Raw genomic sequence first — 26,845 nt, forward strand, 5'->3', positions numbered from 1 at the left:
CGGTTTGATAAAGTACTTATTGGACTTATCATTGTACTTACAACAACGACCGTAGCTGTCAGGCCCTCCTGTATACGTCTCCTCCATTTTCTGTGTGTGTGTGTGTGTGTGTGTGTGTGTGTGTGTGTGTGTGTGTGTGTGTGTGTGTGTGTGTGTGTGTGTGTGTGTGTGTGTGTGTGTGTGTGTGTGTGTGTGTGTGTGTGTGTGTGTGTGTGTCTCTCTCTCTCTCTCTCGCTGGAAGAACTGAGCAGCACCGCCCACTGCAGAGACCCGACAGGATCTAAACTGCAGCTGCTTCAGCAAGTGAAAAAACGTTACCGTACATTGATGTTAAAAAGTATACAGGTTGGCATGACGGCCTGAAATGTTTTGCACGGCCTTTCGCTGTATGGTTTGTTGGTAACTTGTCCACACCTCTTCTTTCGCGCGAAAGGGAAACACTCTGAGGTCACATACGGGGCACCTGACGGGCACGAGGCCACATTGCGTGTGCGGCACACACACGTTCCGAACCGAGACAAGCGGACCGAGCGGTTCGGTTGTTTTTTCATGAACCGCACCACCCCTACTCGTACATTTAATTTGTCTGGCCGCTCTCCATTGACAATTGTTAACTTCCTTTGAAGACAGGTACTTTGTTGAAGTTTAAAACTATTGCCCAGAGCCACTCTGGATCTGCCATAACCAATCGCTAACGTTTGGTCGTGACGTAGGCTTAGCATTGCTAGCGTTTGCCTTAGCTAACTCCTTCACCACTAATGGAGCGAGCTGGAAAATCCAACTTGATCATCGTGCGTTTACTTCCCCTGCCAGGAACCAAGACACCACGGAAGACTCGAGCGGTTGCGGTTACATTCGGTCTCAACATACGATTTACACACTCATACTTAACGACACTAGACTCGCGCAATGGCCATGGTTACATTCGGTAGCCTGCTGGGTGGTCTCCTGTAACTACCATGTAGCAACATTCACTTCTAACATTTAACTTCACATAACTACCAAGGTAACATTACGTGTATTTGTATGTGATGTACTTCCCTATCGATAATGTGTGAATTGCCATGAACACAATCACCTAAGATGCACCAGAAACAAGGCTTGGTTAATAACTCAAACTTGCCGAGAACCAAGACACCGCTTGATTACATGACTCGAGCGGGCCAGCCGGTTGCACGGTTACATTCGGTCTCGTTCAGTAGTCTAGGTAGCTAATTTCCTGATTGATTCTACCACCAACAACTCCAGTGGAGGCGCTAATGAGCTAGATTACTACACACAGTAGCAGAAGAATACCAGCTACATACAAGAATACCAGCTACACACAACGGCACAAATGAGGTAAAAGGAAAAAAACAGGAACAGATATTCCCGGTTCAGTGACACGAGTCGGGTTAATTAACCGGCTCTTCGGTCAGTTCGTCAACACTAATCCTATTTCCCTGCACTACACCTTGAAAACACAGCGCAGAGTTGTTTCCCCTCTACTCCTCTGGATGGAAACAAACTGTTTCGGGTTTTGTGGTTCTATTCTACGTGAATTTACGAGATCTTGTGGGTCCTCATGACTACAGCTGTCGGTCATGGCAACCGTGCCGCAACAAATCCGGACCTAATGGGTATTGACGGACGGCGGAGCACGCAGCCGACACGCAGCGGAGCCGGTCCACAGATGTTCTGCATTCAGTGGAAATCCCCAATTAGACGTTACTCCATAGTGCAGCACACCTCATCATTGTTAGTCTGGCTATCACCAGACCGAGCTCGGGGAGTCTGCTCTGTATTTTCTCTGCACAAGAGGCGTGATCAACAGGCATAGTTCAAATGACTCTGTACGCAATTGGATAGTCCTTCAACCAATCAGACCAACGATCCAGGTGACGTAGCAGCGATCGCGGCATCAACGGGTTGCTGCCATAGAGTGCTGCACTTCGTTGTCTTGTTGAATGTAAACAAAAAGCTGCTTGGTCGCTTCTCTATTGTCATCGTGTTAAACCCCCAATAGCGCGCCAGGTGGATAAGCCAGTTTGTGATTGGTCCCCCCAAATTTGTAACGGAAGCAGGATGGATAAACGTACAGGTTTCCAGCCAATCAAATCGCTGGCTGATCGGGCTGGGTTTACAGTCTAGATCGTTGTAGCTTCACTCTTATCTTTTTTTACCTTACAGTAAGCACACCGTAAGAGCTTAAAAAAAAAACAGATTCAAAAAATAAAATCATCAGTGTTTAACCCTCATGCCCTCCTTAAAAAAAATAACACTGGACACCTTCGAGGCAAAAATGGCCACGCACACAAAAACTTATTAAATCATCATATATCAATATTTTTTTTCTGCTTTTTTTTTCATAAATCACTTAAACAACTTTGGTAGTTTTAATTAATCAAAACTACCAAACATTCAATCATTTTCAGGATTTTAACCCTTTAAATGCCAGTTTATTTATTTGAAGTATGTCATTATTTATAAAAAAAAAAAAAAAATGATTTTTTTTTCCATATAATGAATAATATGTAGATGGGGCTTTGGTGGGGATTAGAGGCTTGGATATGTCAAAGATAAGCAACAAAATTTATTTGATTGCATTAGTATTTTTTACATAGTGCCAGATACTCCCTTTGGACACCTTCGAGGCAAAAATGTCCATGTCCAAAAAACTGTTATTAAATCATCATATATCAATATGTTTTTCTGCTTTTTTTTCATAAATTACTTAAACAACTTCTAACTTGTTCAAAACTACCAAACATTCAATAGGTTTTTACGATTTTAACCCTTTTAAATGCCAGTTGAATTCTTTAAAGCAATTATTATTTATGAAAAACCCAACAGAACATTAATTATTTTCCATATAAATCATAGCGGAATGGGGCTTTGGTGGTGATTAGAGGCTTGGATATGTCAAAGCTAAGCAACAAAATGAATTTGATGGCATTAGTATTTTTTATGTAGTTCCAGATACTCCCTTTGGACACCTTCGAGGCAAAAATGCCCCATTGACTTCCATTGACACCACATGTTTTTATCTCTCTGCCTTTACAGTATAAAACAATGCATTCTATAATGTCAGCATTTCATTTTGAATTGGTCATATTTGACATTTTTACAGTATTCCACCAGATTCAACCATTTTGCCCCTGTAGGCCGATGCATGAAATCATTTGTATTTCTGGCAGTTAGTGTGTGTGTGTGTGTGTGTGTGTGTGTGTGTGTGTGTGTGTGTGTGTGTGTGTGTGTGTGTGTGTGTGTGTGTGTGTGTGTGTGTGTGTGTGTGAGTAAATCTGTAAGCAAGCATTGATCATTTTATGGCTGAAAAAAGGAATCTTTTGAAGGATGCATTTCATGTGTCTTTGAAGACATGCTTGAATAAAAACATTGTCTCCTGCATGTGCTGTAAACTGCCGCTGTGGGACATGGTGGCCCTGAAGACTGGTCTCCCACTATGGGAATCACACAGGCTCCGCGGGGCTTCCCCTTTGGACCGGTACACACCTGCCAAGTGTGAAGTCCCATGTATGTTAAAATCTCTTGAGCATCCACATCACTCCATCCTGAGATTGAACGCCTCCCGTGTAAGTTTGTCATTTCCTGAATCAGCTGGATCATGTCAGGAATGAAGAAAAGGTGGAAAGAGGATGCCACATCATGGATTCTTGATATGGCATATCTCGTGGGCTCTGGCATCATGCCGGTCGGTGCTTGAATGTTGCGCAGCATCTCAGTATTAGATGGAGACCAGACTTGCCAATTCTTCACTGTCCATTCAATGTTAGGATGGACAGGATCTTCAGTGTCCTCTCCACTTTCAGAGGAAGGGTTAGAGGCACTCACAGAATTGGAGGACACCAGTGACCATTTTGTGTCAGACTCCGGAAACTTGTCATCTTCAGATGAGTCCTGCAGTTGGCTGGAAGATAAAGGCTCCTTCTCTTTGCTCCAGGTCTTTCTCCTTCTCTATAGCCAGGTGCATGAACACACTAATAGTTGTTTTTGTTTACAGCAAATGCAGGAGACAATGTTTTCATTCAAGCACGTCTTCAAAGACACATGAAATGCATCCTTCAAAAGAAGCCCTTTTTTTACCCAGATTTACACAAACTCTCTCTCACACACAGACACGCATGCATGCGCACACACACACACACACACACAGACACGCATGCACACACGCACACACACAGACACAGTTTACACACGGCTCCATAATATAACTGGCAAAAGTAAGGTGCGCTTTTTTCAACCCTAAAATTGTTTGTTTACAGATTTACACAAACTCTCTCTCACACACACACACACACACACACACACACACACACACACACACACACACACACACACACGGCTCCATAATATAACTGGCAAAAGTAAGGTGCACATTTTTTCACCCCTAAAATTGTCATTGGTTTACAGATTTATACACACACACACACACACACACACACACACACGCAGCTCCATAATATAACTGGAAAAAAATAGTATGGAAATACTGTAAAAATGTCAAATATGACATTACAGAATGCATGGTTTTAAAGGCAGTGAGATCAATGTGGTTATAATGGAAGTCAATGGGGCATTTTTGCCTCGAAGGTGTCCAAAGGGAGTATCTGGAACTACATAAAAAATACTAATGCCATCAAATTAATTTTGTTGCTTATCTTTGACATATCCAAGCCTCTAATCACCACCAAAGCCCCATCTACATATTATTCATTATATGGGAAAAAAAATCATTTTTTGTGGGGTTTTTTTGTAATAAATAATGCAATACTTCAAATAAATAAACTGGCATTTAAAGGGTTAAAATCCTGAAAATTATTGAATGTTTGGTAGTTTTGATTAAATTAGAAGTTGTTTAAGTGATTTATGAAAAAAAGCAAAAAAAAATATTGATATATGATGATTTAATAACAGTTTTTGTGTGCGTGGCCATTTTTGCCTCGAAGGTGTCCAGAGGGTACAAAATGAATCATTTAAGTATAAAAAACATGTAAGAGTAAAACGCACTGGATTTAAAAAAATTTGACTAAAAAGAGAGGTTTCTACAAAATGTCATGCCATAAGCAGTAACACAGCAAAAATGATCACAAAATGAAAAAAAAAAACTTGAGAAAAATGTACAAAAATGCCCGAAGAGGGCATGAGGGTTAAAAAGTTCTCGAGGCTACTGATGTAGTGCAGGTGATATTTTGTCTTTTGTTTTAGTGTCTGTCCAGAGATGCTTCTGGAAGGATTCTCCTGCAGTACCTTGGCACATCGGTAAGGCTGCATGTCTGCAGGAATTATATTCGCATAATCACATACAGGTACACTTAATCACACAGGCTGCTGTCTCTAGTCCTCATGCTATGCAAGCAGAGTGCAGAGTGTAATGTTAAGGAACGTGGTCATTTTTACCTCAACCAGTAGCATCAAAGGATGTGTAAGTGAAGAGAATGTTGGCAAGTGTTGTTGAGTAAATGTGCCATAATTCCATAAACTATTTTGTAAGTAAATGTTGACAAATAATGTGCATCAATTGAGATGAGCACAAAAGACAAATATATGTACTTTGCTTGCAGTTTGTAAATTGCATTGATAGACCAAGTGAAACCTTAATTAACATGTTAATTGTTGTTCTCCAAGTGATCCATGGTTGTAATTCAATGTAAAGTTACATCACTTGAGGACATTTATCAAATGACTTCCTCTGGAGCCACAAAATGCTGTCTTTTCTACTATTCTTTGTTTTATAGCGTAAACTGTTGCCCTGAAGAATTTGGTTCCCTGTATACTGATAATTGTATAAGGAAAGAATTAGGATAAATTCTACCTTGTACTCAGCAAGAGCTGTAAACACTTTGCTATGTTAAATTGGTTGTTTCCCTTCCCATCTTTCCTCTTGATCATATTGCCGTACAAGACACATCTTGCTTGTGTTTCTTATACTGTTGTTTTTCTTTAGTTTAAGGTTCGCGTTCTGTCTAAGTTGGCTGCAGAGTTTAACTCCTACATGCCAGAAAAAGTTCCAGAAGACACCAGCAGTATCCTGCGTTCACCGATGCCAGGCACAGTGGTAGCTGTGTCCGTCAAGCCTGGAGATCCGGTAACACACCTCAATATGTAGAGGTTTACAAAATACCTGATTTCACTGCCTGGGTAATCTTTATCCACTTAACTCGATGTTACAAGAGAGACAACAAACTGATATTCCTAGTTGCAGACTAATGTATAGCTATAATATAATTATCTAGATCATAGTGTGCTTCCAACATTGTGTCAACAGAGTGGATTTGTCCATTTTGTGTCTCAACATGCACAAAGCCAGCTCCATAAAGAAATGGTTTTCCCACTTTGGGAATGCTGAAACACTAACCTCATCACTCCCAAATCAGTATTGGACCTCTTGTGGCTGAATGGGATCAACTCCCTGCAGCCAGGTTTCCAAGTCTGGTGGAAAGCCTGAAACCAGAGAAGTGGATGCTGTTATTGCATCATACCTGTGATTTTAGAGCAACCTGTTCAACTTTCAAGTATGGGTGGTACAGTATTTTAAGGTGTCCACCTTAAAAGTCCACTATGTAGTGCATGTGCTGCAATACACACCTCCGTTTTTTCCATCCAAACACGATTTGAGTGAGCAGTGGTTGTTGTAGGTGCCCTGATGAGCTTAACTTTTCAGTTATGTTTTACTGTACTGAGTAACAAACTGCAAACATTATGGGTGGACTCTGTAAATGCTACTAAGCCATCCGTACGTATTCTACGGCACCTTTCATATTTGTGTCCTTGTCCTGGTTCTTTCTTTGCGGACATAAATATATTGTTAAAATGTGTGTGTGGTTGTAGGTTGCAGAGGGTCAGGAGATCTGTGTGATAGAAGCAATGAAGATGCAGAACAGTTTGACTGCCGTCAAGCAAGCAAAGGTAACAACATGAAACACTGACGCTGTTGTTATCGTATTATGGGTGTGTTGCTAAGATCAGTGCATCCCTGCTAATGAATATAAAGAAGCAGCACCAGGTCCACAGATGATGCAGTTATTGGGAGCAAATTGATAATCATGGAGGTAGATTAGACACTTATTTATGTGTGTGTACTTACTTATAAAAACCTTGCTCTGTGTGTGTGTGTTCCTGCCCCCCAGGTGAAGAGTGTCCATTGTAAGCCAGGGGAGACGGTGGGAGAAGGAGACCTGCTGGTAGAGCTTGAATAAAACCCAAGCTTTTCTTTTGATATGTAACATCAGCACCAGGATGAGCCTTACTCCCCTCTGAAGAGCCACATTGGCAAACAGACTGGACAATAACAGATGCTTGATTTATCTTGCCAGTGGTCAGTCTCCAGAGTGGCCCCCAGCACAGTTTAGTTTCCCTGATGGTGACTCAGAGCTGAGCTGTATCAGCAGTGTACCAATGTTTTCTTCATGTCAAACTCAATAATGTTGCTTGTTTAGATGCAGCTATCTTAAAACAAATAATCGCTCTCCTGTATGTGTTTTCCAGACCTGATTATTAGTTTTTGTTATATTACAGAAAAACCTGTTTTTACCTCTATGTTGTCTTTCTTTGCAGATAGTTTTGATTTATGTGCCAAGGTTTTGAGATATCTACATAGCAAATGTCAGCTGCTGCTGGACATGGAGCTGCTGATGAGTTTTTCAAATGTCATTTTTCTATGATTCGAGCACCAAAAAGAGTTCCATTAACCTCCATTGTATTAGAGTGGAGGCAGAAATCTCAGAGACGGATATCTTAAAATCTTATCGCAGAAAACCAAAACTATGTGCATTGCCCGATACCACTCAAGGCAAGTAGAACAAAATGTCTGTTGTAATTTGGTTGAACTGACATTTTAAGACACACTACATACAACCAATAAAGTGCTCCTTCTTTTCCACAAACAGTAACTCTGACTGAACTGCTGTCTGGCTACATCAGAAACAACCGTTAAAATAAGATATGCCTCAATATGACAGAGTATATGATGTGTATGATATGATGCTCATGTGAATGAATGTCAGTTTTAATTACTCTTTAGCTGTGGACTGACAGGACTTGGACACACAATTGTATAATAAAAAAAGAAATAGAATATAAAACACCTGTGCTGGCATGGAATTACTTATAGTTTGATCCAAATGAGATTTTGGAATTTTTTCTTTTTTAAAGGTTTTTGTCACTTTAATTTGCTTCTTTTTTTTTTAAAGGTTTTTGTTGCTTTTCTGAGTTTTTCAAATCACAAGACTGATTTTTAATTAATTAAATAAATTGATTTTTAATTAATAAAGTATAAATAAAAGAGAAAATCCTCCCCTGTTGAAAAGTAACTAACTTTTACTCAGAGTAAATTTTAAATGATCTACTTGAGTTTACTTGTAGATTTTTATACTGGTAATTTTACGTGTACTTAAATAAAAGTTCATCAAAGTAATAGTACTTTTACTTAAGTAGAATATTTTTGTACTCTTTCTACCTCTGCTTATTGTACACAATGGACACCAAAATAGGTAGCTGAGAAGTCCTCGCTGAGGCGTAAATGTAATATAATTAACAAGTGGATGCTGGGAAAAGGGACGGGTGTATTCTAACAACTTGACATCACGATTGTTATGTTGCCCTTCATGGAACAAAGGCCAGCACCAAAGTGGGACTTGACTTTGGCTTTTTTTTTTACTAATCAGAAATACAATCCTTTTCTGAAAAAAGGTTAATCTGGCCCTGCTTCATGAAGGCTGGTAAACTGCAGCGCTTTTATTTCAGTGGCTCTCTTTCAAGGCATGCAGAATTGTAGAATCTGTCAATCCCAGAACTGAAGGCTGGTTGGCTGAACCCAAATCATCAGCACGGGATTCATCATATCCCCCGACTTCAGAGAAATAAATGAAAACTGTACCACAATAATTTGAAGGCGTTGCTGACCCCAAAGCACTCCATGGCGGTGTCCCTCAAATTTAAACAAAAGTAGGCTGCATTTCTCTGCTGCACTGGGAGGAGCTTTAAGACTGGAACAGCTGTATTGACCCATTTTGACATATTTGGTGTTGGAATGTGCACGTAGACACATTTTGGGACACAATGTGCAACATGTTGCACACAAAATGGTGACAAGGGCAATTTCATACCACTGTATAATTGAACACAACCAGTCTGCGAAAGAAGCTGTTAAGAAGCAGAGCCTCGCAGCTTTATTTGTCTGACTACAATTTTCAACTACATCCGCAAACTCAGAGTGCATGGATCATAAAATAAACCTAAAATGCATGACATGATAGCTGACACAGTCTTTGGCAGTCCAGCTGTGGGTCACTGAACTGTATGAAGGTGGCAAGGTATGATCCAACTCTCTTTGTGTCAAATACTGTGAACAGGCTTGTAGAGTTATGAATCATTTAGCAGATAGATACTGTATGTTCAATATTACAACCCAGTGTACTGTACAAATGCTCACACACAAACAGCATAGGCACACAAAGAAAAATGTCTGTCGGAGGCAGAGTCCTCTCTGCTTGAAGAAACGAGGAGTTGAAGATTCAGATTGTATTGTTCAGTTCATTTTGACAGTGCTGAATATTCCAGAGGTTAGTGGGAGAAAGCAACCTCCAGCCATATATAGTCTGATGTGTGTTTGGATCCTTCAGTCCACTTTAACCACACTGTAGATCTTGGTAACAAACCAGAAACAGGCAAAGAAGCCAATTGAACCTGAGGACAGAGAAAATACACCTTTGATTTATATGAAGTTTTTCTTGACCCATAGCACAACATCAATTCATTATTGCATACACGTGAGGTTGAGGGACAGTGGCCAATGACTTAACATCAGTATGTCATTTATTTCATTTTAAGCACTTTATCACATTGCAAGTTCAGGACACTACGAGACGTACTGTTTAATAGTACAGCTTTTCTTAGAACTCAGCTGACCAGGAATCCAATGCATAAAATCTGTGTGGATTGTGACTAAAACTAGGTTCTCAACACAACAAAAAAATGCACTTGTATTATTTTCTTTTATTAAGCCAAGCATGCAAATGGTTCCGTTTAATAAAACTCCATCATTGTGGAATGGTAAAAGGACCATTGTTTCCCTGTACAGGCCTGTGGGAACCCCCGCCAGGCCAGGAAAATCCTTTTTTTAATGCCAAAAAAATAAGACAAATGTGTGTATTCATTCTGCAGCGACGTACTGCCATGAGACTATTGACAAGGCAACCTCCTTTGGTTAGTTCATGTCTGTAACAGCAGGACAGTCGAGCGGGTTATCTAAAATGCTAAAGTCAGTTGAACAGATCAATATACACAGTGGTCGGTACAAACAGGCTCAGTAGTGAACAACATGCTAACTGGCGGATCCGTATTGTGTTTTTAGCTGAGCTAGACCAGAGAATATTCAGATAAACAGATCGGTGATGCTGTTTTTCCTTAATTTTCTCTGTGAAGTTTGCTGGTAGTGATGTAATGTAGCGTTTTATAATAAATAATAGCCATAAAAAATACCTCCTTCCATTGCGAGATTTTCCACCCTCTTCCTTTTAACCAGCCATGAAAATTCAAAATGGAAAAACACTTCAACCCTCATCCTTCCCATCTTTTCTTTTTTTATATAAACACCTACCTGTGAATAAGAAAAAGATGAGAGCCATGATCATGGTGTATCCAAAGTACAGGATGGTGCTGGCCAGTCCAGTGATTTGCAGCTTAGAGAAGAAGTAATGAACGGCATAGACCAGGAAATAGACTGCAGTGAAGCCGCTAGTCAGGAACGAACGCCACTGCCAATGGTAGTCCTGTGAAGAGGACAAACAGCCAAAGTGGAGATGTAAGGGAAGACGCACACTAACTGAAGGGTTAAAAAAGCGAGAGGCCCCTGTCATACAGAGCCATGAACTGCTTGTCAATATTGGGGGAGTCAGAAGTTAGAACAAAATCTAATTTAAACTAATGCAAACATGTCAAGGCATCCTTTGGTTTGTCGACCATCAACCTCACACCTCATGTCACAATCTCCTGCTCCTAGGCGTAAAGGGGTTGGGGTTAAGTTCTAAACACGACCATATACAGATATTTTAGGATTTGGGATTTCGGTTGTATTCAAAAAATAAAGTTCACTTTTAGATCAGTTCCTGGATAGTGTAATTTATTGGGACAAAAATTAAAGTTTTATTGCTATATGCATCTTTAGATTTGTCAAATGTCAAAAAAACGAATGTCAAATCAATTGAATAAAATCAAACTGTAACCGCAGATAAATTCAGCATTTTAAATGAGTAAATTAACTTCTTTAGACTCTAAATTAGGGGTCGACCGATATTGTTTTTTCAGGGCCGATACCAATAATTAGTATTTAATTAAAAAAAAAGATATTTGGAACTGATATGCATTTACCGTAAAAATGAAAATACTCTGGTCAAAATTAACATTTTGGAATGTTACAAACTCCAACACACAAGTTTGTTTAAATGCTTTAAGCAATTATTAAATAAAACTGAAACTTTAAACATAATACACAAAAAATTTATAAATAAAAACCCGAAGTTTTAATATGCTAACAGTTTGATTGCAAGTTTTGCTTACAGAGCTGTAGCGTAGCGCGCTTTTTAATTAATTAAGGCGTAACTACCATTTTTTTTCCAACCTGGGTAGTGTCTAATAGACTGATGTGACCAAAAATCTTTGAATTTGGTCCAGTATTAAGTAATGACGAGCCGGCGCGAACCGAGCTGCAATGTAACATAATGGGGAAATTGTGGAGCCTTGCTTTTTATCCAATAACAGTGATTTTTTTTGTGCTACTTACAGGCTCAGCTTGTTACTAAAAGTGTTTGACAATATTATCTATCTCAGGATGTGACTTTTTGTCCGAAGATAGCGGTGTGGAAAGTGAAACGCAAGACGAGAAAAAGGCGTTCAGGTAGTCTCTTGTTACAGAGTAGGCTACAGAAATTATAGGCTTCTGTTATCTAAAAGATTTTCAATGTAATGGCTCAATATTTACATGATTTCGACAATGTGGATGAGATCGTTATAATTGGATGGCCGCCCGTATTCATTTGAACCAGAGCAGGCTATAGTCTACGGATGAAGTATACTGATTCTCTCTCTCTCTCTCTCTCTCTATAGAGAATAGCCTACATATGGTCATCGAACTATAACAACCTTAGCCACATTGTCGAAATCATTTAAAAATTTAGCCATTACTGTGAAAATCTTTTAGATAACAGGAGCCTATCATTTCTGTACCCTACTCCGTAACGCCTTTTTCTCGTCTCACTCTCCACACCGCTGTCTTCAGACAAAAAGTCACGTCCTGAGATCAATGATGTTGTCAAACACTTTTAGTAACAATCTGAGCCTATCAATAGCAAAAAAAAAAAAATCACTTTTATTGGACAAAAAGCAAGGCTCCACAATTGCCCCATTAGGTTACATTGTAGCTCGGTTGGCGCCGGCGATCTCGCTCAATACCGGACCAATTCAAAGATTTGTGGTCACATCAGTCGGTTAGAAACAAATGCATACGGAAATGGCGCATAGGTTGGAAAAAAAACAAATGGTAGTTACCCTTTAACTTCATCGGTGAAATAAAACACAATATAGATAATCTGCAAATTGCAGATTCCTACTCTAAATAAATTGTGTTTTTCCCTAATAACATTCTAGCTAATTCCTAGTGATTTTCAGTATTACCCTCCATTGCATTTGCAGTCCATGATCAGGCTGTTGAACACCTGCAAACTTATTGGCAACAATTATTTCCTGCCACAATGATATAATCAGCAGTAACAGTACTTTTATGCATTAAACTGGACAAATCTAAAATTAATAGCTGATGCTAACGGCTTCAATACAAAAATGCCAGTGTTAATATCATCCCTGAAACATAAAGATGATTGTCAGTATTGCATTGATCATGTTGTTTACCTCAGCACATAAGTGGAAGTAGCAGAGCAGGATGGTGGCCTCAGAGCAGGTTATGACCAGGATAATGAAGACAAGGAAAAGGAAGCCAAACATGTAGTACATCTGATGGGACCTAGATGACAGGCAGAGATATGTCCTTAAGGGGAGACACTATAGGCTAAACATCATTTGGTTACAATTTACTTGAAGGTATGTCATAAGAGTGACATGACACTGTCATGAACGTGTCAAACATTATAAACAAGTCATAAACGTTTGACATAATGCTTCTTTTAGTGTCATTCGGTTTTTGTCATGACAAGTTATGGTTAGGGTTAATGTGTCATGACTGTGTCATGACAGTGTCATGTCACTGTTATGTAGATACCTTTAAGTAAAGGGTTACCCATCATTTTTCAATGTTGAGGTTATGGGCTATTATGTTCTATAACATTTCTTCTTTCAGACTAGTGGGGAAAAAAACATACACATTTAGGTGTTTATTTTACTAAAAACTTTGTCTATTTGCACCTGTAGATTTCTCCTAAATTCCTCAAAAGTTTGCATTAGATAATTCCTTATTTGCATATTAAAACAAAAATTTCAGAAAACTTTGAGATTCAGAAATAATTGTCTTAATGTAAGTAATCAACTGGGCAACTTTCATAGGGATATCTATTAGTTAAAATATATTTACCCTATTGTAGTGTCTTCAAAATGTATGAATTTTTTAATCCATATCTTCAAAGGTTTTGTTCTCAGACTCTGAGCCAGAAATCTCCACTTCAGTAACACTGAACTTACCAAACTGTAGGTAATTAGAAAATTCTGTTCATATATTATTCATAGCATGATTTCTAACACTATCTGGCTGAAATTACAGTAATGTACAGTAAAACTACCCTTGACTACTACTGGAAAAATACATCAAGCACTAAAATCCCATGTGAACAGGTGTGTCCTGTGTAGTGATACATTTTGGTATTTCATTTGAGCCACTTTCACGGAAGTTATTAAAAGCATTTTCATTATTTTCTATTAAAATATTTATATAAATGAACTACACATTGGTAATTACAAAATGGTTAAGCTACATGAGACTAATTTTGTATAACTTTTTCATCATATTTCTTTACTAATATGAGCAAGTCAGCATGAAGATATTGTAAAAACACTGGTTTTGTGTCCTTTAAACAGTAATACATTGATAATGTAAGTCAGCCAGCCCCCAGCAGTTAAAGGTGACAGCTGGGAAGAGAACTAACTCCCCACAGCTCTGTTCTTAGCTTTCCATACTTAAATGTAGTAGCAAAGACGGAGGTCGCAAGAAGCATTCTGGCTTTCTATGAATAATTATTTTTTTTTTATTCTCACCAGATGGAGTTTAAAATGAAGAAAAGCTGAATAAATATACATCCAAAAGGCAGAATTCCTCCCATGATGATACCAGGGAAAGGCTTCGTGTAGAATGACTGCTCTGGGACTTGACGAGGAATCTGATTGGTCCGCACTGGGTGCTCAATACCCTTAAATATTCAGTCACAGCAGAGAAAGAGAGAGAGAGAATCAAACATTCAGACAGGTACACCCTGAAATAGTCACTCAGAAAACAATTTAAAAATCACATACATCAGATTTTGAACCACAGTATACCTCTTCACATTCTTGTTGGTTTACTCACATTAGAGCGGAGGGAAAATGAAATCTTCATAATGACAGAACATAACAACACAGACAATGTTTGACCGAGCTACAGACACTTCCAGCAACTTAATTAGTAATGCCGTAGTATTGTATTCTTTTTCACATTTGGTTATTTTTTTTACTTCAGTACTACTTACTGTACTTAACTGACAACATTGGGACAGCACATTCTTTTTTGCAAACCACCACTTACATTTACTTACTGTCTTCTTGAAGCCAAAGTATGCTCCTATAAAGGTAAGTGGCACTGAGATACAGAACCAAAGAGCCAATATGGCTACCAGAGTCCCAAATGGCATGGCTGCTGAAGACCCTTCACCCCACAGGATCAAGTTCATCACAAAGAAATCTGCAAATACCACCCTGAAAGAGTGTTAGATGAGTTAAGTTAAGTTATTCAGTGAGAGAGCAAGATCAAGTGGTTGTGTCTTTGTCCTGCAGTAAACTTATATCCTGGCGTTGTGTCCATTATTATGTTCAGTGTTTGAGCGATCCGTAACAGTACTTACCCAGGGCAGAGGAAGGCTGTCAGCAGAACATTGGTCTTCCACTTCTCTCCTCCAAAAGCTGACAATTAACCAAACAAAGACAAAGAAAAAAAAAAGGATTTATAGAAATCAAATTAGCTGGATTATGAAAATAATCAGTAGCTGTAGCCCTACCTGGAATATTTTTTCTCAATATTCTTTTTTCCTTCAACATAAAACACCTCCCTGTTTCCTTTCCCACTTACATTTGTAGAGGCGAGCAGCCACATATCCAGCAGGAGTTCCCAGAAGAACCCAGAGAACAACAGCACATGTCATCAGAGCCCCACGGTTCGCCGGAGAGAGGAACCCAAGACAGGCAAAGACTGGAGAGAGGGGGTTTTCATTATTACATGTTACACATTTGAAGTTAGGATAAGTAAGGCAGTTATAGAGCCCCACTGATACTGGACTTTTGTTAGGCTAATACCAATATTTATATTTGAGTTTAAAAACCTGATCATAAAATATTGGCTTATATTGGATTTGTATGGCCCTAAAGAACAGAACACAACAACATTTGACAAAACACAACAAAATAGAAAACACAATATTTTACAAAATGGAAAATGTAGGGACAACATTCTTCATGACTGGACAGAACCCTGTATTGGAAATGTTATGTGTAACTGCATGTACGCTTCAGACAGAACAACTATACAAACCTTTAATACCGAATACGCTATTGCTTGTGTTCTTGTGTAGAACGTTGAAAAGTTAAAGAAGTTGTTAGAATGACACTAAATATAGTATGTCTGTGGCGTTCCCCTGTTGCTAACTGATAATAAACAGCTGTGCCATCAAGGACACAGCCCCTCCGTCCCCCCTGCATGCTAATCCATAAAACCTCTGTGTAATCCTACGTTCTTTGAACACTTTTGCAGACTGCTTGGTAATCTGTGAAACGGTCTCCTTCTACTTGCAAGAGAAATAATAAAATAACAAAGACAACTCCAGTGTTCCAGACAATCTTAATTTCCAGCTTCATCACCGAACACCAGAGAGATTTTCCACAACAACCCACAGATGTGCTCACTGGCCATGAATGTGTCATGGAATACTACTAAGCCAATCACTTACGCCTTTGTCTTTATAGAGTTGAAAAGTGGGAGGAGCTATTTTGGACACCCCTGGTTCCTGAAGTAAAGCCCTATTCCTTTTTCCCATAGACCAAAGTTGGATCGGTCTAGCATGGTTGAATCATTAGTCCATAATATTAACACAGCCAGTCGGCGCAGTCGCGTTTCTTAAAATGTTGCTGTGTTTTTTAGGTTTGTGAAATGTTGGGCATTGTCGTGTTGGTATACGGCAAAAAACGCAATGCCACACCGGTGGTGGACTGGTATTTTCCTTGCCTGCGCCAGTTTGGTATCTTGGTAGTTTGGATCAAACAGAACAACTTTTCTAGGATAATTGCCTGACATCCGGCACATGGATGGCCCACCCCTTCTTCTCTTCGGGAAACAACAACAAACTTCGATGGCAAGTTTAGAAGAAAATTTGGATTGTTCAACAAGGAAGGCCTGCTTGGTTCTTTCGGGGAATGATTGTTAAGATTTACAAAGAATATGTTTAAGGCATTTACTATCTATCTAACGTTTTGAGACTGATTGGTGGGATTGTTGTGGAAGAAGTACACAGCGATACACTGGTAAAAGCAAATTACGTTTAACCATGTATCCAACTAATTTAAATAGCTTACATTACTGTATTGTGTGAACAGTAAACTTTATTTAATATTGTATGTGGCGTTTTCTTTTGCGGGGTGCAAATGTTCCACCAAAACAAGTTCTTTCCCGAGACTATTTTGCAGAGCCACCATCGCTGCATTTAGAGCTGAGCGCCGCCCAGACCTGTAGCCAGACAGCGCTGTGGGGATAGGTCTGGCAATGCGAGCCTAGTATCTTGATGACTCATTGCATTTTGCACCACCGGGCCACTGTTTATTTCAGCAGAAACACTTGACATTTTCAATAAGAATCCCATAAGTCTAGTCATTAAAAGATCTGTGCCCAAGATATGTATTGAGCGGAACATTTTTCAGTGCAAAAATAGACATGTCAGTGCTCTCTGGCGGACAAATGTCATAATGGAGACACGGTTTCTAAATGAGTAAGAGTAAATTCCAGTAAAAGTGGGCTTCGCTTCTCCCGTGCGAATACGCCACACGAAACTCAGACATGGGGGGGTAATTTCTAAATCACGTGAGGTCCCAAGATTATACCAATTCCGTGCGAATAGGGCTTTACTCTACTGACATTTCTTAATACTCCTCAGCAGATATACGTATACTGATACCGTTATACTTGGGATAAGCTAATGGCTGATCATTTTTTAGAGTTCAACTTTGATAATATGTTTAAAGTGGGGGATTTGTTTACAACCTCTCATCTGACTTTCTGCCATTTTCTTAAACTGACTCCATTATGAATTGTGTCTAGCATATGGCCACCTCCTTATAATGCAGCAGCAAAAAAATTATATAACTAATACAAATAATGTTCAAAATCGGTTATTGCTCGGAGAGCAACATTAAGTGTTTCCTGAGTTGTTCAAAAGAGAGGCAGGGAGGAAAATAAGATATTTGTGCAATTTTACACTTTTTCAAAGCATGAATAACTATTTTTTCTGAATTATTTGATGCCACAAGAAGTTGCATGTTTTGTATTTTAAACTTTTTTTTTTTACTTAAATGGGCAAGCCAATGAGTCAGGGAGCATTAATTATCAAGTGTCAGAAATAAAGAGTGGACAGAAGAAGAGGAAAGCTAATGGCATGTCGAGAGCAAGTAATGAAACAACGAACCTTTCAGGCACTGTCTATCAGGCAGTACTAGTTTGTTGAAGATAAAGATTTAAAAAAAAAAAGACATACAAAGGGTAACAAAGGTCATAATGAAGATCTGGGTTCCAGAGCCGAGGAAAACAGACAGCAGCATGCCCTTCCTGGGAGGACGGAAAACATCTCCGTGGACCAACTTCCACCCAAACTCCTCCTGAGCATCCTCCTGGAAAACAAGATGGATGAGCAGATATGATGAGAACCTCAAATCGAAAATCATATGCATCATGATTTTTTTGAGACGATTTTTAAAATTGATTATTTTTCCCCAGACCGAAAGCAGAAAATACATACTTCTTTACAAATGAAACAAATGTCAGACTGACTGACTTGTGATGGGCATTCTTCTTAGAAAACAATTAGTTTTTAGAAATGTCTCGAAATGATATATTGTCTCTAGAAGTATATTATTCAACTTTTGACAAAAGAATTCCGTCCCACGCCTACTCACCACTGAGTCCATCTGATTGTATCTGGCGATATCTTTATGCAGAGTCCTCAGCAAGATCATGGCTACCATTCCAGACAGGAACAACACGATCACCAACGAGTTCATTATGCTGTGGATAAAAGACAGCAAAGCCAAATCAGTTATCGCTGTTGTTGTATTTGATGTGGATTATCTCTTTGCCTAGAGACAAGGGGTCAGCTAACCGACATTAGGGCATTTAATTCGAATAGAAAAAAAAATCAATACTAATCTAACTAATATGTGTGTCTTACCTGAACCACTGGATGTTGGTGTGAGGCATTGACTCCAAGATGTAGTCCCATCTAGACGCCCAACGAATATTCTTGTCTTCCTACACACACACACACACACACACACACACACACACACACACACACACACACACACACACACACACACACACACACACACACACACACACACACACACACACACACACACCTTGCTGTTTTGCAGTTACATTCCATTATCTAAATACATCTAATAACAATCAGGGCCCGCTAAACACCTACAAGACTGTACCATATGGTCTGCTGAAAGGTATTTTAATAGCAGAGCATTAGCAGCGACATTGCAGGCTCACGGTTCCATGCTGCTGTTTTTATCAAAAGGTTGCCTGACTTAATGACTGCATTAGGGCTTTATTTTGGTGTTGGTGTGCATGAAATGCAGCATTACACCGGTGACCTGGTAATTATCTAAGACGCACTGAGGTTATTCCCTTGACTGCACTGGTTTGATATCTTTATGGCTTGATGCACCACAGTGGGAGAAGCCCATTGCAGAGAACTGTTGGCCTGCTCTGAGCAAGCGGAGAGGAGACGCACTCATTCTTGGCACCAAGATTGCTGACAGCTAAGAGCAGCTGCAGTTTTTCTCCTATAATCGTACAGGCCTAGTAAGCCACCAGGCCAACGTTTGTGTTTTTGTGTGTGTGTGTGTTTGTGTGTGTGTGTGTGTGTGTGTGTGTGTGTGTGGGGGGGGGGGTGTTGTGTGTGTGTGTGTGTGTGTGTGTGTGTGTGTAAAACCGTAACATTTTCTTGGGGAAATACTGACTATTTCTGATAGCCCGAAGTTGAGTGCGTTCACTCTACTTCATCTTTTGTACCAATTATTGTAAATTACACTACAAATTTTGGTGCCCCGCTACAGAGAACAAAGTTGAAACAAGGCAGAGCACATGACAAAAACATGGACAGCATTAAACACACCAGGACGATACTATTGTACTAACCACAAAGTTGATAGAGTAGGTGTATGGGATGTTGAACACTCCCGTTTGTTTGTTTTTCAGGAACTTTGGCCCTCCAGTACAATCAGGGCTGTCATTAGGGTTTTCATAGCTGGACAGAGAAAGAGAGACAAAAGAAATAGATCAAAGTAGCAAAGTCCACCAGTTATCTAATTTGCATATTGAGATCTAATTACAATACAGGCAGAATCTACAAGAACACTAATTAATACCACACTATTCAACTAGTCTGTGGACAGCATCATTAGTGTCCATAAAAAGTTCTACAGCTGGCTCAAATGTTAAAGCTATAGTGCGTAGTTTCTGCCACCCCCATGAGGTTGTAAGTAATGACAACACGTCAGCGCGTCCACATGATACAAGCCTTCCATGACCGTGCACACCGCACCCCTAAATACAGAGAGAGTTGTGTGGAGCTGATAGTCTTAATTAGCTTTGTAGCAACATTTGGCAATGGCTTGAATGTAACGGACGCTCATTAATATCAAAAAGTTACGCACTAAAGCTTTAACCAAACGACAAACTAAGATAAAAACTGGCTAGATCAAATTAAATCAAGATTTATTTTTGTCACATACACATCATACACATTAGAAAGTGCAGTAAATTTAACAAAAATTATATATAAATGCATATAAAAAAAATGAAACAGTTAAACAATTAAACAATATGACCAGTATGAGTTTCAGAAAAATGAAACAATATAACCAGTGCATAACAATATATGCAATATATAAGTGGGGAGATGACCAGTATGACAGGAATGTATGGCAGGTGGATGAATTATAAATTATACATAAAGCGGTAACATAGGACAGCTCCAAATCAGATCCATATCAGCTAAAACTGCCATTCATTACCTTTTGGGTTCAATCTTGGCAGCAACCAATCGTGCTCCCAGTTGTTCATGCTCAACGATGTGGTAATGGATGGTGATGTCCACATGGTTAAAGATGTAAAAAGCATCCTTTTCATTAAAGTTAGACTGGAAAACAAAACCAAGACACAAAGGTTTAAAGCATAGATATATAAAGTAATAATGTGTTATACAGTTACATCTATGTGTAGGATATGAACCATTCTGACTTTGGCAACTGAGACAAGTGCTAGTATCAAAAAAGGCAATGCGGCTGACAGTGATGCATGCCGCTGACCACGCGGTCTACCCCCTATCAAATCTGACCCACAGATTATGAATTCCATCAGGATTGGTACGTTTAAAAAAAAAAAAAAAACTAAAACTTATACCATGACAATAGTCTGACAGATGCTATACTTACATAAAAATCATATGCATAGGGGCCTTAAAACTTGCTTGCTGCAGTGGTCGTGTTACGCAGTGTTTGGGCATACACTGACTACGTTACTTGCCCACCGCCACTACCGTTGTTTTACTTTTCCTTTGTTTGTTTTGGAAATAAAACCCACTTAGTTCATTTTTGTGAATCAGCTGCCATGTTCATCAAATAAAAAAAAAAACTCTAATATGTAAAATACAAGCTTAGTATTATTAACACTAGGGCGCAGTGGTTTCGAGTTTCGACTGGGTTTTCATCCGTTCTCTGCAAGGCTTCATATTACACTCACCTAAAGGATTATTAGGAACACCTGTTAAATTTCACGTTAATGAGAGTATCTAATCAACCAATCACACGGCAGCTGCTTCAATGCATTTAGGGCTGTGGTCCAGGTCTAGACAATCTCCTGAACTCCAAACTGAATGTCAGAATGGGAAAGAAAGGTGATCTAAGCAACTTTGAGCATGGCATCGTTGTTGGTAACAGACGGGCTGGTCTGAGTATTTCACAATCTGCTCAGTTACTTGGATTTTCATGCCCAACCATTTCTAGGGTTTACAATGAATTGTGTGAAAAAGGAAAAATGCCTTGTTGATGCTAGAGGTCAGAGTAGAATGGGTCGAGTGATTCAAGCTGATAGAAGATCAAATTTGACTCCACTCGTTACAACCGCGGTATGCAGCAAAGCATTTGTGAAGCCACAACACGAACAACCTTGAGGCGGATGGGCTACACCAGCAGAAGACCTCACCGGGTACCACTCATCTCCACTAAAACAATTTGCACGAGCTCAGCAAAATTGGACAGTTGAAGACTGGAAAAATGTTGCCTGGTCTGAGGAGTCTCGATTTTTGTTGAGACATTCAGATGGCAGAGTCAGAATTTGGTGTAAACAGAATGAGAACATGGATCCGTCATGCCTTGTTACAACTGGGCAGGCTGGTGGTGGTGGTGGTGTAATGGTGTGGGGGATCCCTTTCGCCTTCAGAACTGCATTAATTCAACAAGGTGCTGGAAGAATTCTTTAGAAATGTTTGCCCATATTGATAGGATAGGGCCAAACACTTTTCAGTATGGTGTTCCTAATAATCCTTTAGGTGAGTGTACATCGGGAGTGTTTTGCCTGTTTACAGCATAGACTGTAAAAAAAGATGGAAGACGTGTCTCCACTTCCTCACACTGTATAAAAGTGAAGCCAAAACTTTCTCCACAGCGCTGCAGAGGAGGGTCTGGCTATTCCGGCATGGGAGAAAAACATGCTCTGGTTTATTGGCATTTCTTTAAAACCAATCACAATCGTTATGGGCTAAGCTCCTCATGCAAAATAGCCTTGGGAAGGAACATATACGTTCAAAGTTGTCTTAGTCGTACAAGAGAAAACTCAGATTGGACAGATAGTCTAGCTAGCTGTCAGGATTTACCTGCAGAGATCTGAGGAGCAGTTAACCATAGTCCTCATAAATCGATTGTGGCATCCCTAGTCTCACTGATGTTATGTATCAGAGCTCCCTGTCTAAATTGTAAATTTCCCACTGGGGATCAATAAAGAGTATACATTATTATTATAATTTTTTATAGAATTGGATCTCTGAAAACTGGCCTATTGCATATATGTTTGATTGATGAAAATGTGACTTACAGTGCCTTGCGAAAGTATTCGGCCCCCTTGAACGTTTCGACCTTTTGCCACATTTCAGGCCTCAAACATAAAGATATAAAACTGTAATTTTTTGTGAAAAATCAACAACAAGTGGGTCCCAATTATGAAGTGGAACGAAATTCATTGGCTATTTCAAACTTTTTTAACAAATAAAAAACTGAAAAAGTGGGCGTGCAAAATTATTCAGCCCCTTTACTTTCAGTGCAGCAAACTCTCTCCAGAAGTTCAGTAAGGATCTCTGAATGATCCAATGTTGACCTAAATGACTAATGATGATAAATAGAATCCAGCTGTGTGTAATCAAGTCTCCGTATAAATGCATCTGTTCTGTGATAGACTCAGAGGTCCGTTTAAAGCGCAGAGAGCATCATGAAGAACAAGGAACACACCAGGCAGGTCCGAGATACTGTTGTGGAGAAGTTTAAAGCCGGATTTGGATACAAAAAGATTTCCCAAGCTTTAAACATCCCAAGGAGCACTGTGCAAGCGATAATATTGAAATGGAAGGAGTATCAGACCACTACAAATCTACGAAGACCCGGCCGTCCCTCTAAACTTTCAGCTCATACAATGAGAAGACTGATCAGAGATGCAGCCAAGAGGCCCATGATCACTCTGGATGAACTGCAGAGATCTACAGCTGAGGTGGGAGACTCTGTCCATAGGACAACAATCAGTTGTATACTGCACAAATCTGGCCTTTATGGAAGAGTGGCAAGAAGAAAGCCATTTCTTAAAGATATCCATAAAAAGTGTCGTTTAAAGTTTGCCAAAAGCCACCTGGGAGACACCAAACATGTGGAAGAAGGTGCTGTGGTCAGATGAAACCAAAATCGAACTTTTTGGCAACAATGCAAAACGTTATGTTTGGCGTAAAAGCAACACAGCTCATCACCCTGAACACACCATCCCCACTGTCAAACATGGTGGTGGCAGCATCATGGTTTGGGTCTGTTTTTCTTCAGCAGGGACAGGGAAGATGGTTAAAATTGATGGGAAGATGGATGGAGCCAAATACAGGACCATTCTGGAAGAAAACCTGATTGAGTCTGCAAAAGACCTGAGACTGGGACGGAGATTTGTCTTCCAACAAGACAATGATCCAAAACATAAAGCAAAATCTACAATGGAATGGTTCACAAATAAACATATCCAGGTGTTAGAATGGCCAAGTCAAAGTCCAGACCTGAATCCAATCGAGAATCTGTGGAAAGAACTGAAAACTGCTGTTCACAAACGCTCTCCATCCAACCTCACTGAGCTTGAGCTGTTTTGCAAGGAGGAATGGGCAAAAATGTCAGTCTCTCAATGTGCAAAACTGATAGAGACATACCCCAAGTGACTTACAGCTGTAATCGCAGCAAAAGGTGGCGCTACAAAGTATTAACTTAAGGGGGCTGAATAATTTTGCACGCCAATATTTCAGTTTTTTATTTGTTTAAAAGGTTTGAAATATCCAATAAATTTCGTTCCACTTCATGATTGTGTCCCACTTGTTGTTGATTCTTCACAAAAAATTACAGTTTTATATCTTTATGTTTGAGGCCTGAAATGTGGCAAAAGGTCGAAAAGTTCAAGGGGGCCGAATACTTTCGCAAGGCACTGTATAGTGTTAAAGGGGGTGTGTATGTCCATGCGTGACCCACTCACATTGACCACGCAGGCATCTTTGGGGCGACCTGCTTCTGTCACGTAACAGCCAATAGGGAAACCAGGATTACAGAACTTCTGTCCATCTTCAACATCATAGCACCAGGTGACTGGCATGTTATCCACAATCCTACACACACACACACACACACACACACACACACACACACACACACACACACACACACACACACACACACACACACACACACACACACACACACACACACACACACACACACACACACACACACACACACACACACACACACACACACACACACGAGAAAACTGAGATGAGGCGTATCTGAAGTCAGATTTTGTGTTGTAACAACTGAAGCTCATCAAGTTTGTTCTATTATTCATCAAAGTGATTATTGACCAGAATTTCTACATCACACAGTTTGTGTTTTTGATGTATGTGCAAGCCTCTAAGCATGTGGTTTTCCCTTCACTTTATGATATTAGTATGTCAGTGAATCATACATACCAGTGATGTTGGTAGTTAAGTAACATGCCTTTCTTGAGGAAGTCCAGTTTGGCTTTGTCTGGGGGGCTATTGGTGTCGTAGGTTTGGGTACACACCTTCTGACACGTCGCAGGTTTCTTAAATGCAAACTGACACACAGGAGGGAGTTAGTATGTGCGTGCTTTGGCACTGTAACAACTGGGTTTTGTTTTTTGTTGCCATCATTCATATATACACAACGCATCATTTATTCACACTGCACACTCTACAACAAAATAAAGAAATTAAATTTGACATAAAAAGCAGGATCAATAATGTCAAATTTAAAACCTTTTCCTTGCCCGTAAAAAAATACAATACATAACACAGACATTAGTCTCTGTCTGGGTCAATCAGGTGTTCATATGCCCCTTTGTAATGATGTGAAACAGAGGTGGAATGAATTAATGAATCCCCATAAAGCACCCACAACGGTTGTGGGGACACTAACTTCAAACCCAGACAAATAGGAAGATCAGCACATACATATACCTGAGATGTGTTTAGCCTAGCTTAGGGAACGTTCGGTATTTATGGAATGGACCACCGGAGGAAAATAGGGGAGGGTCATGTCTTTTTATTCTTTGTTGGGGGAGGGTCATCCAACTTTTGTATTCATGAAACAGCAAAATTTCTAAGTGGCTTGTTTGATGCATATTGTTCCATGTAGCTCTTAGTCTCGGCTGGGATGGGTCTGACCCATGAGTTTGCTGTGGGCAGGGGGAGCTGCCCCCCTGGTGGCTGAAACGGATAATTGCATTTAAAAAATGTGTAATAATTACGTCTGGCATGACCAGATAGTTTATAAATATCTTAAATAACATAAAACAACTATATAGTGGTAGGTAATACATCTGATTTCATATACTGCTTTAGTAAAAAAAAATATTTCCTGGCTGATGATGGGAGCAGCAGGACGTAAAAAACAAAACTGAATGTTGCTAGTCTGGACATCTTACCGTGCCAAGGTTGCAATAAATGCCACATTTGATGTCAGCTTACTAATTGATTGCGGGTTTTGTGTAGATTTGGATTTACGTTTATTCCACTTTGTTTAAACGGCGAAGTGGAGGAAGCCTAGTGACGAGTCCATAGCAACCAGTTTGTGTGTTGAATGTTACCCAGAGTGCCTTGCTGAATGGTTTCATGTGCATACTAGTTTACTAGAGGATTAACTTAGTATTTGAAGTAATGCAGGAAGTGTTTATTTAGTTTCCATGCTTATTGTGTTTCCACAACAATGTTAGTGAGTAAATCTACTGAAATGGCCACCACACCATAACAGAGGAGTGTGATGCGTCAGATGAGAATGCAGAGGTTTAGTCACATATGTCATGGCTGTAAAAAAACAATGGGAATCTGTATATATTTGCCAAGCGCAAACCAGTACAGAAGGTATAGATAAATTGTTGGGGGAGGGAGGGTCATGCCTTTTTTCCAAATCGTTTTGGAGGGTCATAGAAGAATTTTTACTGGCGAGGGGAGGGTCATGTCTTTTTTGGCTAAAAGGTCCCAAAACTCCTCCGATGGCCCCTTAAAAAAATAACGAACAGTCCCTTAGCACAAAGATTAAGAGAAGCAGGTGTAAACGTTTAGCCAAGCTCTGTCATCTTAAAACAAGAGTAGGTCAAAACCTAGTATATGACTGGACTGTGTATGGTCAGTGCAAAATTGTGGCTAAATCGTTACAAAGATAGTCAGTGGTAGTGTCTATAACGTGAATTCCTGGATATTAAATGTCCATCTGTAATATTCTGCATTGGTCCCAGTAATATTTGTTCTTAATGTGTACTGAAGTGGCATTTCACATTATGGTTCAGCTTACGCATGAGTGAAATTATTGAGAACTGTCCGTACCTCGCTGTAAAAGCTTTCTTATTATAGTTATTGTGATTTCTATGATAACTGTTTCTAGAACTATTTCCTTCTTTCTTTAGTTTATTTCGAACAAAAATATAAAAATACAATAAGTTTATTGCACCACACAAAAGGAAAAACAGTATCTAGAAAGTGATATATGTCTGAAAAGGAGCATGTGACGAAGGTTGTTA

General features: G+C 39.6%; 2 protein-coding genes across 2 annotated transcripts in view; one reads left to right on the forward strand and one right to left on the reverse strand.

The window, feature by feature from the left end:
• pcca (propionyl-CoA carboxylase subunit alpha) overlaps window positions 1–8,081 on the forward strand; it is a 38,732-nt gene extending 30,651 nt beyond the window's left edge. The window contains exons 18-21 of the mRNA XM_039783504.1: window positions 5,206–5,259; window positions 5,945–6,085; window positions 6,829–6,906; window positions 7,128–8,081. Coding sequence (XP_039639438.1) covers window positions 5,206–5,259; window positions 5,945–6,085; window positions 6,829–6,906; window positions 7,128–7,196 — 342 coding nt within the window. The 3' untranslated portion in view covers window positions 7,197–8,081. The remainder of the gene's footprint in view (window positions 1–5,205; window positions 5,260–5,944; window positions 6,086–6,828; window positions 6,907–7,127) is intronic.
• Window positions 8,082–9,141: 1,060 nt separating this feature from the next.
• tm9sf2 (transmembrane 9 superfamily member 2) overlaps window positions 9,142–26,845 on the reverse strand; it is a 29,460-nt gene continuing 11,756 nt past the window's right edge. The window contains exons 4-17 of the mRNA XM_039783468.1: window positions 24,777–24,904; window positions 24,287–24,416; window positions 20,539–20,663; window positions 19,661–19,769; window positions 18,678–18,757; window positions 18,406–18,514; window positions 17,988–18,120; window positions 15,320–15,439; window positions 15,096–15,153; window positions 14,790–14,949; window positions 14,257–14,408; window positions 12,904–13,015; window positions 10,598–10,769; window positions 9,142–9,684 (exon numbers count right to left, since the gene is read on the reverse strand). Coding sequence (XP_039639402.1) covers window positions 9,617–9,684; window positions 10,598–10,769; window positions 12,904–13,015; window positions 14,257–14,408; window positions 14,790–14,949; window positions 15,096–15,153; window positions 15,320–15,439; window positions 17,988–18,120; window positions 18,406–18,514; window positions 18,678–18,757; window positions 19,661–19,769; window positions 20,539–20,663; window positions 24,287–24,416; window positions 24,777–24,904 — 1,656 coding nt within the window. The 3' untranslated portion in view covers window positions 9,142–9,616. The remainder of the gene's footprint in view (window positions 9,685–10,597; window positions 10,770–12,903; window positions 13,016–14,256; window positions 14,409–14,789; window positions 14,950–15,095; window positions 15,154–15,319; window positions 15,440–17,987; window positions 18,121–18,405; window positions 18,515–18,677; window positions 18,758–19,660; window positions 19,770–20,538; window positions 20,664–24,286; window positions 24,417–24,776; window positions 24,905–26,845) is intronic.

The sequence above is a fragment of the Perca fluviatilis genome, chromosome 19 (genome assembly GCF_010015445.1).
Source record: "Perca fluviatilis chromosome 19, GENO_Pfluv_1.0, whole genome shotgun sequence".
In the NCBI taxonomy this organism is placed as follows: domain Eukaryota; kingdom Metazoa; phylum Chordata; class Actinopteri; order Perciformes; family Percidae; genus Perca; species Perca fluviatilis.